The 14612-nt window shown below is 42.5% G+C and overlaps 1 protein-coding gene across 1 annotated transcript in view; it reads right to left on the reverse strand.

Moving 5' to 3' along the window:
• GALNTL6 (polypeptide N-acetylgalactosaminyltransferase like 6) overlaps window positions 1–14612 on the reverse strand; it is a 1123375-nt gene that overhangs the window by 55384 nt on the left and 1053379 nt on the right. Inside the window, exon 10 of the mRNA XM_029938762.1 lies at window positions 8731–8952. Coding sequence (XP_029794622.1) covers window positions 8731–8952 — 222 coding nt within the window. The remainder of the gene's footprint in view (window positions 1–8730; window positions 8953–14612) is intronic.

Consider the following 14612-nt stretch of genomic DNA (forward strand, 5'->3'; position numbering starts at 1 on the left):
TAAAAGATTGTTTTTTTCCTGGGGGTGAATATTTGTTAATTTCTAATTGGCAGCTTCTAGAACAGTCAGAACTGCCTTGTTTCTTTATTACCTACTGCACATCTCTGACAATCTCACACATGACCTGCTGCTGTCTGGTGCTTAGGTTACACTAGCCGATATTTCGGAGTTCTTGGGGACTCTCTGTTACTAGTTTTATGTGAGATGATAGCCATGTTGTGTGTGTTTCTTCTTTGCTATCCTAAACGACCTGTCTGGTTTTTATGATTAAACAAAACCATGCTGCTGCTGTGTTTTTAGCATTGGAAATGGCATTATATTTTAAAGCAAAACTATTGTAGAAAATTTAACTTTTTTATTTCTTTTTTTTTAATTTTTAAAAATGTTTTACTTATTTGTGTGTGTGAGAGAGAGAGAGAGAGAGCGAGCGAGCGAGCGAGCGAGCATGAGCAGGGGAGTGTCAGAGAGAGAGGGAGACACACAGAATCCAAAGACAGGCTCCAGGTTCTGAGCTGGCTGTCAGCACAGAGCCTGGCGCGGGACTCGAACCCATGAACCACAAGATCATGACCTGAGCCGAAGTCGGACACTTAACCGACTGACCACCCAGGCGCCCCTATTTCTTTTTATTTCTGACAAACCTTGTGGTTTTTCCATGGTTTCCAATGGAATGGCAGTATTTGAGTGTTAGGATCTGGAATAAAACTGCTGCAAACTTGTAGGCAATTCTGGCAAACAAGTATAGGTGAAGAGCCTAGAAATGTGTAATTTGTTCTGGATATCTTGGGTCTAAAACAAGACTGAAAAAACTGATTTGTCCTTCCTGTTTTGGGGATTGAGCCAGAAAGTTAAGCTCCTTCTGAGATTATCTTGTTACGTTAGTTTCTCTTCCTAATGGGCTAAAGAATAGGCCATCTTATCCAGAAATTGACCAACCACTTGGCATCATATTGGGCAATTGGAGCTCAGCAGAAAAAGTTACACACATCACTACAAAAAGGGAAGGGCAAGAGCTAGTTTAGCCAAATATCACTGGGTTGTCTATTAGACAAAAACAGATTTTGGAAATCTAAGCTGGTTGAAGCCAATTCCTGACTCTCAAAATCAATAGGAAGAAATATAATCAAGTAGGTGAAAAAACACAAAGAGGTAATTGTGAGAAAGTAAAATATGGAGAAAGTACTTAGTTATGGAGGCAGCAGGAGGACCCAGGAGCCCTTATCTTCCTACCTCCCAAACCAAGACAGGTTGCTTACAAAATCTAAGGCCAACTGATGACATTTAGGTTGCTAAAAGTATCTCTATTGTGAAGGTAAGGGGCTACTTACCTCTACACAGTGCGCTCACTCTGCTTCCCAGAGTTGGGAACAGGGCCAGCCAAGACCTACTGCTAACAATACATTAGAAGGACACTTGGAGGAATATTGCCTCTTGCTCTTACCTATTGCCTGTCTGCAAATGAATAAAACCAATTTTTAAGATCGATAATGCATGCTGGTATCAGTCTAGATCACTCAGAATTGACTTTCAGTATTTTCTCACTTTCATTCCAAGACCTCCAGAATCTTCCCCAGCTTCTGCTGTGCTTATTCTTGTTCCCCACCAACCTGGGGTTGGTCGCTGGATTTTCAAGGCAAGTCGAGGGCCACTGCTACTGCAGAGGCTACGCTCAGCTCTCACAGAAGCCAGCTGTGCACTTAGCTAAAGGATGGGTAGGAGGGAGGTATTCCTAGGTTCATGACAGGAAAAGTTAGATTGACTTTTTTCTATTTTTGATAATTCCTGAGGCCGGGATTGGAAATCTTGCTATGATAACTGAAGTGATCTTCAAATTCTATTAATTTTATATCATTCTTGGAATTAGAAAGGTACTGATTGTCAATGAAAATTAAACACAAAGATATATTGATGATTAGGCTAACATACACTTAAAGTTTCATTTACTCTTGTCACGTGAACCCCAAAAGGTTTATATTTATGTGTGTAAACATATGTCAATATGATTACATGTATTTTAAGGAAGAACAAAATAGAAAAGACAGAAATTTTGCTTGGAATACTTAATGTAAGAGAAGAAAAAAAGAGTCTGTTAGCTCTGAAACACCTCTGATTCTATTATGACTTGTGCCAAATTGCCACGGTTGAGACCCTAAAATGTCCAATGTACTCAGCTGGGAATATGAAACTAAAATCGTAAAACACTTTAAGTTTGGCTTCAACTGTCTTAACTGTTGAGAACCCAGAAAACACATAGTAAAATCTGAAACGGTAATGCGATCCTTCCATTTTCCTCAACTTCATTGGTCGAATGCCCGAGAGATGAGTTAGCATAGAGCCTCTGCCTGGGAAAATAAATGACAGATCAAGTCAACTCCCATACACTCCGAGAATGACAAATCATCTCTGAATGACTGTTTCATTCAATGATCTGGTTTAGACAGATAGCAGTTGAATGGCGGGGCCTGTCCCTGCACACCTGCCACGGGACTGGCAAGGCAATCTCACTTCGCAGCTCTCCCAGTTGCAAGACTGCGTGGCGAGGGAGGAAGGAAAGCTGGCCACAGCTCTCCCAAGAGAATGTGCAGAAAGTGCTGGCATTGACCTCTGCATTATACTGCAGCAGCATTTACACAGAATTTGTTTGAAAGAGACAACATCACATCCTCAGATGGTCTTTCAGATAACGCACTGCCTAGGGCCAGACTTCCTTTCCGGTAAGCTGATAGGGAGAGATTTGAAAAGACCATATAACCATGAGAACCTTAGAAGAAATAAGAAGAGAGAAGTTAAAAGAAGTCAAGTGCAGCTAAGGCAGAGGAAAAGAACTGGAATTATTTAGGGTGCCTGTCTGTGTGAATGTTCCACAATTCCGGGTGACATTAATCTTGAGGGAGGAATTTAAATAGCAGCTGAAGGAGCTCAGCATTGAGATGAATTTTTAAAATAAAAATTTAAAAAAAGTTTTGCACAATTGCAAGAAGACAGACAGATGCGCCAAGATTGGCACATTGGGGACACTACGCAGACACATCTTGAAAGAATCTATGGCACCGACGGGGGAAGGCACGTTTGTCTGTCTTACATCTTTTATTCTCTCTTACACACGATACTTGGGATTCTGCAGAACTCTTCTTTTCAGACCATAAAGGAATACTATAAATGACTTTTAGCAAATTCATAAACTTTAAGGACGGGAAGGGGTAAAAAGGAGGAAAATAAGAGGAGATTCTGCTTCTTTCATTTAGTGTCTTGACACACACACACAAAAGGCATCCCATATGTGTGGGGTTTAAGAATAATTTTCCACTTTAAACTTGCTTTTACCCTATCCAACAAAGCATCGTGGAAAAGCACATTGCTTCTATTTGAATAGCATGAAGGGATGTTCGCCTTAGTACATGGCTCAAAATCCTATTTATTCCCTCTGGGTCCCGTTGCCTTCCGCTATCCCACCCATCCACCTGCTCCCAGAGGGTGATCTACCCACATACCCTCCACCCGGAGGCTGGAGTGATTTCTCCTCTGGAGAGGGCTTTTCCATCAGATGTGACTTTAATCTCTTCTTGCCTTTGAGTAGAAAGCTGGCAGGGAGGGTTTAGAGACAGCTGGACCAGGGGATTTTCACTTTTGGAGTTTTCCCTTCTTCTCCTTAGGGTATCAGAAGAGAATACGCAATATCGTGCTTGACTGTCACGTGGACCACAGACCTGACGGTGCTTCCCAATCTGCTACCTGAGATCCCAACCTCAAACTCCCTTCCTGGCCAACCTTTTCGAAGTGGCGGATGTTGTATGGCCAAGAAGGGAGGGTAGAGAGACTCTTCCCCTGCGTGGAGCGAGAGCTCAGTGTGCTCTGTGGAGGTACCTGGGCAGAGCAGTGAGAGGCAAGGGGGGACAACAGGGACCCAGAATCTTCCACTCATTCATCATTCATTCATTCATTCATTCATTCATTCAAGGAATATTTACTGAGCACCTAATATATGCCAAGCACTTTTTTTTAGCTGCTGAAGAGCAGTAGCAACTCTACAAATCAAACGAATCCCTGTGTCATGGAGCTGACTTTCTAGTGTGGGAAATAGAAGAGAAACATGATAAATAAATGCATATATAGCTTGAATATAGTAATGGATGCTGAGGAGTAAAATAAAGCAGGGAAGGGAGGTGGGGAGTGTATAAATATGAAGCTGCATGTGTGTGGGCGTTTTTGCACACAATGGATGGTCAGTGAAGGCCTTACTGAGAAGACATTTTTGTGAGTAAGGACCAGATGGAAATGAAAGAAGGAGCCATAGGATTCCTGGGGCTGGAGGATTCTAAGTAGAAGGAACAAGTGCAAAAGCCCTGGGGTAGGATTGTGACTGGCCTGTCTGAGGAAGAGTGATGAGGCCAGAGCGCCTAGAGAAGAGTAAGCCAGGGGGTGGAGTAGTAAGAGATGAGAGGGGAGGAGGCAATAAAGATCAGACCACTCAGGGTATAGGTAAAGACTTTGATTTTTACCCCAAGAGAGATGGTAGCCATTGAAAGTTGCTTTTTTTTTTTAATGTTTTCTTTTGATTTATTTATTTTGAAAGAGAGACAGAGTGTGAGCAGGGGAGGAGCACAGAGAGTAGGGGAACAGAGGATCTGAAGTGGGCTCTGCGCTGACAGCAGTGAGTCTGGTGCAGGACTGGAACCCGCAAACTGGGAGATCATGACCTGAGCCCAATGGGGGCTTGAACCCACAGATGGAGAGATCCTGACCTGAGCCAAAGTTGGATGCTCAATGACTGAGCCACCCAGGCACACACACTCCCCTACCCCCCGCAAAAGGTTTTGAATGGAGGAGTGGCCTGTTCTCCCATTTTTAGTGGACTATGTTGAGAATAAGCTGAAAGGAGAAAGGGCAGTGCCAGAGAGATGAGTTAGGAGACAAATGCAATAATCCAGCTAAATTTGTCAGGGGAATGAGTAGCAGTTTATAGGCTAGTTACAGTCTGTAACATATCCTTTACAAGGTGGGTTCTTACAACCAGGGCCAAAAATTGCCTAAGCACTTCATTGTTTACCTGGAATTGGGCTGGCACAGAAAAGCAGGTGGAAAACGTTCCAAGTACAAGTGCATAAAACAGCCAGTTACCCTGCTTTTGGCACAGATCTCCCATAAAGGATTCTTGTGTTTACATTGCTGGAGGTCTGTGGTTCCTTTCTATTACTGCTTTAAAAGAGTCTCCCAGTCTACGTTTCCCTTTTCACTTCTTACAAAAACAGCAATTGACCTATTACATTTATTGAGGATCTTTGCCCATTCCAACATTAATTTAAAGTTTATAAAAAATTCAACAGCCCTTTCATATGCTGGACTGGACCCTGGAGGAGAAAAGGGACGTTAGTGAAAAAACGGGTGAAATCTGGACACAATCTGTAGTTTAGATAATCGTATTGTACCAGCGCTACTCACGGAGTTTGAGTGTGCTGTGGGTAATGTGGCAAACATAAGGTGTCAGCATCGGAACAACTGGGGTGGAGACTATATGTGAGCCTTATGTACTATCTTTGCAACTTTTCTGCAAATTTAAAATTTGCAAAATAAAAAAAGACTTTTAAAAAAGCCCTCTCACAGGGAAAAGAAAAAAAAACCCATAAGAGCAATAACTTCAAAAGAGCTGTTTTCGGAGATAAAATGAGCCCCAGATAGATTCTGCACAGTGAGTAATTTTTATCCAGTCTTAAGCAGGAGGCTGCTTTTACCCCATATATAGTTAGAAACGAGTTCTCTTTTTCATCATTTCATTAGATCAAGCTGCATTTCAACACTTCTCTTGCCTCCTTCTCTCAGGGACCTATTCTGCTTGGGAAACAGATGTTTTTCAAAACTATTGACCAATCCACACACTCCTCACTTGGTTTCCTCTCTTTCTGCCTTCCTCCAGTCTTCCAGGTCTTCATTCTTGCCCCACAACTCCACTGAGAAATTGGCAACTGAATGCAACTGGCCCTTGAATTATAGCCCTGTTTTCTTCTTTCCCTAAACCTAAATGTGACCTTGCTTTGTATGCTGTGCTGAAGCTTTGGGGAAAGAAATTTGCCATCATGTTGAAAAAAATCTGACCTTCTCAGCATCTAATTGTTTAGACCAGAAATGATGAATGTATATGCCCCTATGGGCCAAGCAAGTCACATAAAGGCATAAGGCAGTTGAAAGTAATGGCTAACAACTATCTGCTGTAACCTATTTAGCCTGTAGGTGGGCCTTTTGGCTTTTCTGGAAAGTAGGATCTTTTTTTTCTTGTTCTTTTCTTTCTTTTCCTTTTCTTTTCTTTTTTTTCTTTTTCTTTCTCTCTTTCTTCCTTCCTTCCTTCCTTCCTTCCTTCCTTCCTTCCTTCCTTCCTTCCTTCCTTCCTTCTTCTTCTTCTTCTTTCTTTCTTTCTTTCTTTCTTTCTTTCTTTCTTTCTTTCTTTCTTTCTCCCTCCCCCCCCCTCTCTCTCTCTCTCTCTCTCTCTCTCTCTCTCTCTCTCTCTCTCTTTCTTTCTTTCTTTTCTTTCTTTCTTTCTTTTCTTTCCAACATCAATGGAAGCTTCGAGTCTGTATCCAAGCAAGGTGTTTTATAAATACAGGTTATGATTTAGTCAGGTACTATGGGAAAATGTGATCTGTCGCAGTTTGAAGCAGTAACCATGTAGGAATAATAATATATGTTTCCACATATGATGGAGAAAAGCTTGATGAGATTTTAACTGGCAGCAGATCACACAATGACGCTCCAGGTCTTAGACAGTATTTCTGAGTTATGAAGGCAAAATTGCATTTAAATTATCATGGGTAAAGGTGCCTGGGTGGCTCAGTCAGTTAATCATCCAACTCTTGGTTTTGGCTCAGCTCATGATCTCAAGGTTTGTGAGTTCGAGCCCCTATGTGGGCCCTGTGCTGACCATGCAGAAGCTGCTTGGGATTCTCTGTCTCCCTCACTCTCTACCTATTCCTGAACGTTATCTCTCTCTCTCAAAACAAATAAGTAAACTTAAAAAGATTATCATAGGTAGTTGAGGGAGGCAAACAGTAAGAGACTCTTAAATATACAGAACAAACTGAGGGGTGCTGGAAGGGAGGTGGGGGGGATGGGCTAAATGGGTGATGGGCATTAAGTTGGCAAATTTTTGGGATGAGCACTGGGTGTCATATGTGAGTGATGAATCACTGGGTTCTGCTCCTGAAACCAATGCTACACTGTATATTAACTAACTTGTATTAAAATAAATAAATTTAAAAAATCATTATAGGTAGTAGCTATACCTTTAACCAAAAACACCTTACAAAGACACTCTCCTGCTGATTAAGTAACAAATTCCCATGTCTTACAATGCATTAGACTAAGAATGCTCTTTTTGGGGCCTACTTTACATTTCCACTGCTATAAATTAAGCCCATGGTTGATAACGGAAATGAATAGGAGCAGACTATTATTACTAATATTCCAGGGAAGCTTTAGGGAAATGTTTAAGATGCAAAATATTAAATCAGATGACTAACTGGCTCAAGCAGCCAACATTAGGATCAGGTGCGCATTCAAAACCATTTGAAAATGGAACATGCAGTGATATTCTTGACCTTGACTCTTTCTTTCACGCCTGCGGTAACCCAGGCACAGGGAGAGAACGACACCCTTTTGGACCCTCTCAGTACAACAAGAGGGCGCACGAGAAAACTTTCCCAAGGGGAGCTGGGACTGCTCACCAAGAGCGCTGCCTCCGTGTCCTGGCGTCTCCTGCCACGCTCCGTGTTCAGACCTCTGCAAAGTCACAGACACCAGCCAGGCTAGCATGTCCTCCCCCACACCACACAACCAAGGACAATGATGAAAAGGCTCCTCCACAATGAGCTCTAGTCAGGCTTCTGAAAGCCTGGAGAAGCGGGACGGCGCTAGCATCCCGCCCAGCCTGCAATTTCTCCCTCACAGCCTCCTGCTAAACGCTGATTAAATTGCCAGGATAAATCCACCCTATCCAATTTTAGTCCTTGCTTTAGCATATGCTTTTCTATGAGGAAAAGGCTATAGTAACAGGAGTGAACGGAACTGAACCCAGCACAATAGTCCTTTCTACGCCAAAAGATAGATCTTTTAAATTTGGGAACTGGGGCTCTTCAGTTCTTTCCATTTTAAATCATGAAGTGAAATGAAAAAGAGTGTTCCGAGGTGAAAAGGTTAGTGCTTATTTAAGGAGCCCATGTGGCTTCCGCGTGCACCACAGTGCTGGGTATTATGGAAATGCGTTTCTTACGATTCTGCACAGCACCTCTGGGTAGGACAAGAGTCAAGCCTCTCCAGCACCCCATCCTTGCACATACAAATAGCAACAAGGCTGGGCACAGTGGATGGCGAGGGATTCGATCACGGGGATCTGGTCACACTTACACAGTAGCATGACAGATATTGGCAATCTCTGCCAGCTCTTATGGCAGTTTCACTAACCTCAAATAAGGACATTTTCCAGGTGTATTTTAAAAAATCCACCTGGGGAGTCAACAGTGGCCAACGGTTTTGGATGGGACTATCAAGGCTGAGGGCTGAATGCTTATCCTTGGCAATTTCTGAAAAAAATGTTGGACATTCATTTATTGGAGATGATGTAAACGAATCCTACTTGGCTGTAGGGCAAAGGAGTGGGAGGTGTTGGCAGTCCATGCCACCACCTGAGCACAGGAGAGACGGACACACAGAGGTAAAAGCAGGGTTCATGCAGCCTCTCCTCACCTCCCCCCAGGCGGCCGGTGGGGGCTCCACCGGAGGGTAGTACTTAGGCACATCCCAGGCCACTGCAGCCATGAACCACTTGAAGTCCTTGCACTTGAGCTGTTTGCGCAGCTCCTTCTGGGCGGAGATGTCCCCGGTGGACAGGTGCCTGTATTCTGGGCGCCGCTGGTAAATGTACTCAGCAAATTCATCCATCCAGGTCTCAGCCACACGCTTCAGGTTCTGTGCAGCAGAAAAGAATGTCATTTATTGACCTGTGCACGCAGAGGGTGACTTTAGTCACACTGGAAATTGACGAAAGGAAAAGAAATTAGACAACCTCAGACAGCACTGGTTGGTGGCTTATTAATGAGTGGAGTTTTTGTAGCTACAAGGGTGTGATATGATTAGTCTGAGGCTTTGCATGCATTTCTGTTTCTGGCATGGGGTTCAGCTGCCAATTAGATAATTTGTCAGAGTCAGGAAAAATTCAGCTTACAGTTATATCAACTTTCTCATCCCTCCTGTTATTTCGTGATTATAAATTCTTTATTTTTCACACAGAACTAAAAGATTTGAAACTGGAGATAATAAAGTTCTTCTTAGGCATCAAATTGCTTAAACCATTTCAGGGAACAGTTAGGATCTTGGAAAGAATGAGAACAAACAAGCCGTTATTCTTTTCTCCCAATTAAAGAGATAACCCAGCATTACTAAATTCAAGACCTTGTGTTCTGAAGATATTTTCTATGTGTAATACAGATGTAAGCGGAATCCAGTAATTTACTGCACAATGAAGCATAATGAAGCTAAGGCAAGCACCAAGTAGCCGGTCTTCTCTGCAGATGTTTCCATGGGCAAAGGAAGTGGGCGGCTGTCGGTAGGGAAAGAAGCATCTCCTTAGGGGCGGGAGACCATGTGGGTTGAGGGAAGAAAGCTTACCAGTTTTGAGGTCAAGCAGTAACTCACCCACTCTAGTCCTCAGATTCCTCACTTGAGAATGCACAATAGTAATATTTACCCACGTCATGGGAGTGGTTGTAGGGTTAGGCAAAGTAACACTGTAAAGGGCTCCGAATCCTACCTGGCACACATAGGTACTATGGATATTATTATTAGTAATAATTGGAGAGCCTAATGTTGGGCTTGGCCACGGATGAACTCAATTGTTCGTGTGGTCTTTTTTGTGTTTGTTTATTTTTTGAGAGAGAAAGAGCACATGTGAATGGCAGAGGGGCAGAGAGATAGGGGGCACAGAGGATCTGAAGCGGGCTCTATGCTGACAGCACAGAGCCCGATGTGGGGCTCAGAACCATGAGATCATCACCTGAACTGAAGTCGGATGCTTAACCGACTGACCACTCAGGCGCTCTTGTTCCTGACCTCTGAGGCTGAACGCTAGTGAGAGAGCATTGTCTCGAAGGTCTGAGTCCTGATGCCCCCAGCTTGTAGCTTAGTTTCATAGACGTGTCCTCTAAGCTGCGGTTCTTGTCTGGTGTTCACGTTTCGTGTTTCAAGAGCCCAGTGGCTGGAAAGAGCTCTGTCCAGCTTTTCATTTGCACTTAGAAGGTAAAGTGGGCGGAAGGGCTGGAAACTTTAATAAGATTCAGGCAGAAGTGGCTGAAGTAAAAACTAGGGATATCTAGGAAAAATCATTTTATCTTTTTATTCTTAAGATTTTATTAATTTATTTATTTAATTTTAGAGAGAGTGAATGGGGGAGAGGGACTGAGGGAAAGAATCATTTTTAAAAAATTTTTTACTAATTTGTTTTTGAGAGAGAGAGAGAGAGAGAGAGAGAGAGATAACATTCAAGTGCGAGCAGGGGAGGGGCAGAGAGAGAGGGGAATAGAATTCCAAGCAAGCTTCAACCTGTCAGCAGAGTCTGATGCACGGCTTAAACCCACAAACAGTGAGATCATGACCTGAGCCGAAATCAAGAGTCAGACGCTTAACTGACTGAGCCACCAAGGCACTCCTGAAAATTATTTTATCATAAAAATTGCTACAGAATCCTAATTAGGGCCTGGAACTATGGCCCAGAGGTCTGCTGGGAGTCAGAGTCTCCAAATATCTTAGTCCTAGTAAGACAGTACCCTTTTCTTGTTCTGTCCCACCTCTTCCACCTCCAGTGTCCCTGATAGGCCTTTCTTCCATCATCTTGTCCCCTACACCCCCCCCCCCCCACCCCTCCACTTGCTTCCATGCTCCTTGATTACTTTTGATCTGTGGTGGGCATGAGCGAGGGCTCAGTTAATATCACAGATGCAGAAAAGAGACAGTGCTACAAAGGCTACTCCAATTTCTTGGTTGCCTCTGTGTTCCTTTGTAAGATTCCTGACATTGAGACCATAAGAATTTTGGGGTGCCTGGGTTGGCCCAGTTGGTTAAGCATCTGACTCTTGATTTCAGCTCAGGTCATGAGCCCTGCCTCAGGGTTGGGATTCTCTCTGTCTCTCTCTGTCCCTCCCCTTCTCACACTCACTCATGCGCTCACTCACTCTCTCTCTCTAAATAAATAAATAAATTTAAAAAATATAAAAAAAGAGGGTGTAAGAATTTTTCCTGACATTATTATTTGCCACCATTGTCCTGTCCAACATACCATAGGCAATGCCTGGTCCATGACACTTTCCACCCAGACTCCTGTTTACCTCTACAGATGATCAGAGTCAATGTTGTTTTGTAACCTTCTAGGCCTTTCCACAGATTCTGAACTGCCTGCTTCCTTTGGGGAAAGACAAGGAAACAGGTGATGCTTGAGGATCTTGCTCTGTGATGACCCATGTACGATACTCATCCGCAATACTTAGGTAGGAGTTTCCAGCATTATCTCACTATTTACCCTTCATTCTGATAAGTGTTGTGGATAAAATGCTTTGTATTTTCATCAGTCCTTGGACAGACAATTTTTATGATTAGCAAAAAGATTCAGGCATAGAATGGAAAATATTAGTCACTGATATGAAAACTGTATTTATATTCAAGTTAGATTTCAGGCTGCAGTTACAACCTTTCCCCTAAAATCTAATTATTACTTTATAGTAGAAATATTTAAATTCCACCACTTTATGCTTCTCTGACAAATGAAAGTGAATAAAGGCAGGGGAATATAAAAAAGCAGAGGCAAGAGGTAAATTCCCAAGAATAATGAGAAAATGACTTTATTAAGTAGAGACATGCCTTAAAAATTCTGACAGCTTTGTCACTAAACAATCTATTTTGACTTCTGTAAATAAGCACTTTTAGACTATATTTTCCATGAAGATAGATTAGACCTGCTTTTTAATTAGAAAACCCAGCACCTTGAATGATTCCAAGCACATCTGGGCATGTTAATTGTTGAATTAAAAAAAATAGAGGGGTGCCTGCCCTAGATGGCTCAGTCGGTTAAGCGTCAGACTTCGGTTCAGGTCATGATCTCACGGATTGTGAGTTTGAGCCCCGTGTCAGGCTCTGTGCTGACAACTAGCTCAGAGCCTGGAGCCTGCTTCGGATTCTGTGTCTCTCTTTCTCTCTGCCCCTCACCTGCTCACACTCTGTCTCTCTCTCTCTCAAAAATAAATATCCATTATAAAATATTTTTAAAAGTATTATAAAATTGGGGCGCCTGAGTGGCTCAGTTGGTTAAGCCTCTGACTTTGACTCAGGTCATGATCTCATGGTTTGTGGGTTAGAGCCCCACATTGGATTCTGTGCTGACAGCTCAGAGCCTGGAGTCTGTTTCAGATTCTGTGTCTCCATCTCTCTCTGCCCCTCCCTTGTTTGCACTCTGTCTCTATCTAAAGAATAAATAACATTAAAAAAAAAGAGTATTATAAAATGAATGTGAACAAATTCATAGCGGGTGCACATATCCAATGGCAAAGGCACTGAAATAAGAACAATTGGTTTTAAAAAGTGCTGGTGCTGAAAGGTGGATATTTGTTGCTTTGGATTTTTGAAATAAAAATAGGAATTATAACAAAACTCAAAAAGGAACTGATTAGTTCAGATGCATCCTATCAGAGATGGCTCAAAGCGGTATGGTAAATGTTAGCCAGGATAAGCACCATCAATAAGTAAACAGGGCAGGGGATAGGACGCTAGTAAATTGTCAACCACTTTAGGGAAGCTGACCAGTATAGTTAACCAGGGAACCAGCCAGGCAGCTTTTGCATTATCTTGTCCTTTTCAAATTGAAATAAACTGGGTTGCAGGTTAGGTTTGCTGATTTCCCAAACACTCTAAAGAAAACAGCAAGATCATGAATACATTCCAGGGATAATGTCAAATCATGGATTCTTTTTTTTTTTTTTGGTAGCTTTCCTGGAGACAGGAAGAGAAACAGCATGATAATTGCAAAAACTGTAATAGCTAGCTTCCCTCCAGCAATGAGTGTTACATAAACATTTAAACATAAATACAACATCTTGCCCATTCTCTAATGTTCCCGATGACTCATTAGACACCCTCAATTATAGATGTTCTGCTCTCTGAATTGAATTTCCTACCAGGAGGAAACTTTCTGAAGAGTCAATGATTATAGTCAAGAAATAGCCCTCACTCCCAAACAGAGCAGGTGACTGACCCAATAATATCATTCTGAAGTTATTATTCTGAAAATAATGATACACTGTGTTAATCTGCCACTGTAATCATGACTTGGTGCTCAGTCTTGGGGAAATGTTAGAACCACCGCTGAGAAATGTTACAAGCAGTTGTAGGAAGTGTTTCATTGGTCTTTTAAAGATTGTAGAATAAATTCAACCATTCCAGGAAATAAAATAATTATATGCACATTGAAGTACTTACACAGAAGCATATATACACATATTCAAATACCAGAATGTAATAGGAAAGGAGCAAAGCAGTATTTCTCACTTACACATTCATAGCTGTGTATACACGTACAGGATCATGTAATTGAGATATCCAATAACATTTCTTGCCAGAGATGGTAACAAAGAGAAAGATAAATCAATCTGAGTTGGCCCATCTCTCTCTAAGATTGAGTGAAGATTGGCAAAGATATTAAAATGTCCAAAAAATAGTGGCACCGGGTGGCTCAGTCGGTTAGGCTTCTGACTTTGGCTCAGGTCATGATCTCACAGTTCGTGAGTTCGAGCTCTGCATTGGGCTCTGTGCTGACAGCTCAGAGCCTGGAGCCTGCTTTGGATTCTGGGTCTTCCTTTTTATCTGCCCCTCCCCCATTCCCTCTCTCTCTCTCTCTCTCTCGTTCTCAAAACATAAACATAAAAAATTAAAAAAAGTTTTTTTTAATGTCCCCCAAACAGTTATGAAGATGAAAGAATGGACACTGGAAGATCTATAAATGCAATCATTTACTCTCAAAGTATCTGAAGTTGTATCCATAAAGGTTGTCTTACACACACACAGCCAGGTGTTAGCGGGGATTCCCATTACTTGGGTTTAAATAAAATTGCTTCAACCACAAGTTGCACAGTCCTGTTTTCCAGAGGATTTGCTTGAAGTCTCAAGGATCGTGTCCACACATTCATTCTTCACTTTGATCTCCTCTTGGGGGAACTCCCCTTCCTACCGGTGTCTTGCCCTAGGCTTGCGTGCTCTTCTGCTGTGCAGAGCGTTGAGTGGGGTCCTCCAGCACGCCTCCTCACCTCTGACACACTTCTCAAGTAGATCACTAAGGCATAGGCTTTGACCGGGGCAGCGGCAGAGCCTTAGAAGACAAGCCATCGCAGAGGATGTATGAGGGAACATTTGACCTTTTTTCAGCTTCCTTGGCTGCGATAGAAAATTTCTACTTGGCCAAGAAAGTTCCTTCTTGCTGTCTTTTGAACCCCTGCCATGGTGCTGTCCTCAAAATTTCCCATTATGGTCTCCTTAGTAGGACCGCACCAGACTATCATAATTTCTTCTCCATTTCGTGCAGGGTAACTCAG

Source organism: Suricata suricatta, chromosome 1 (assembly GCF_006229205.1).
Source record: "Suricata suricatta isolate VVHF042 chromosome 1, meerkat_22Aug2017_6uvM2_HiC, whole genome shotgun sequence".
NCBI classification, from domain to species: domain Eukaryota; kingdom Metazoa; phylum Chordata; class Mammalia; order Carnivora; family Herpestidae; genus Suricata; species Suricata suricatta.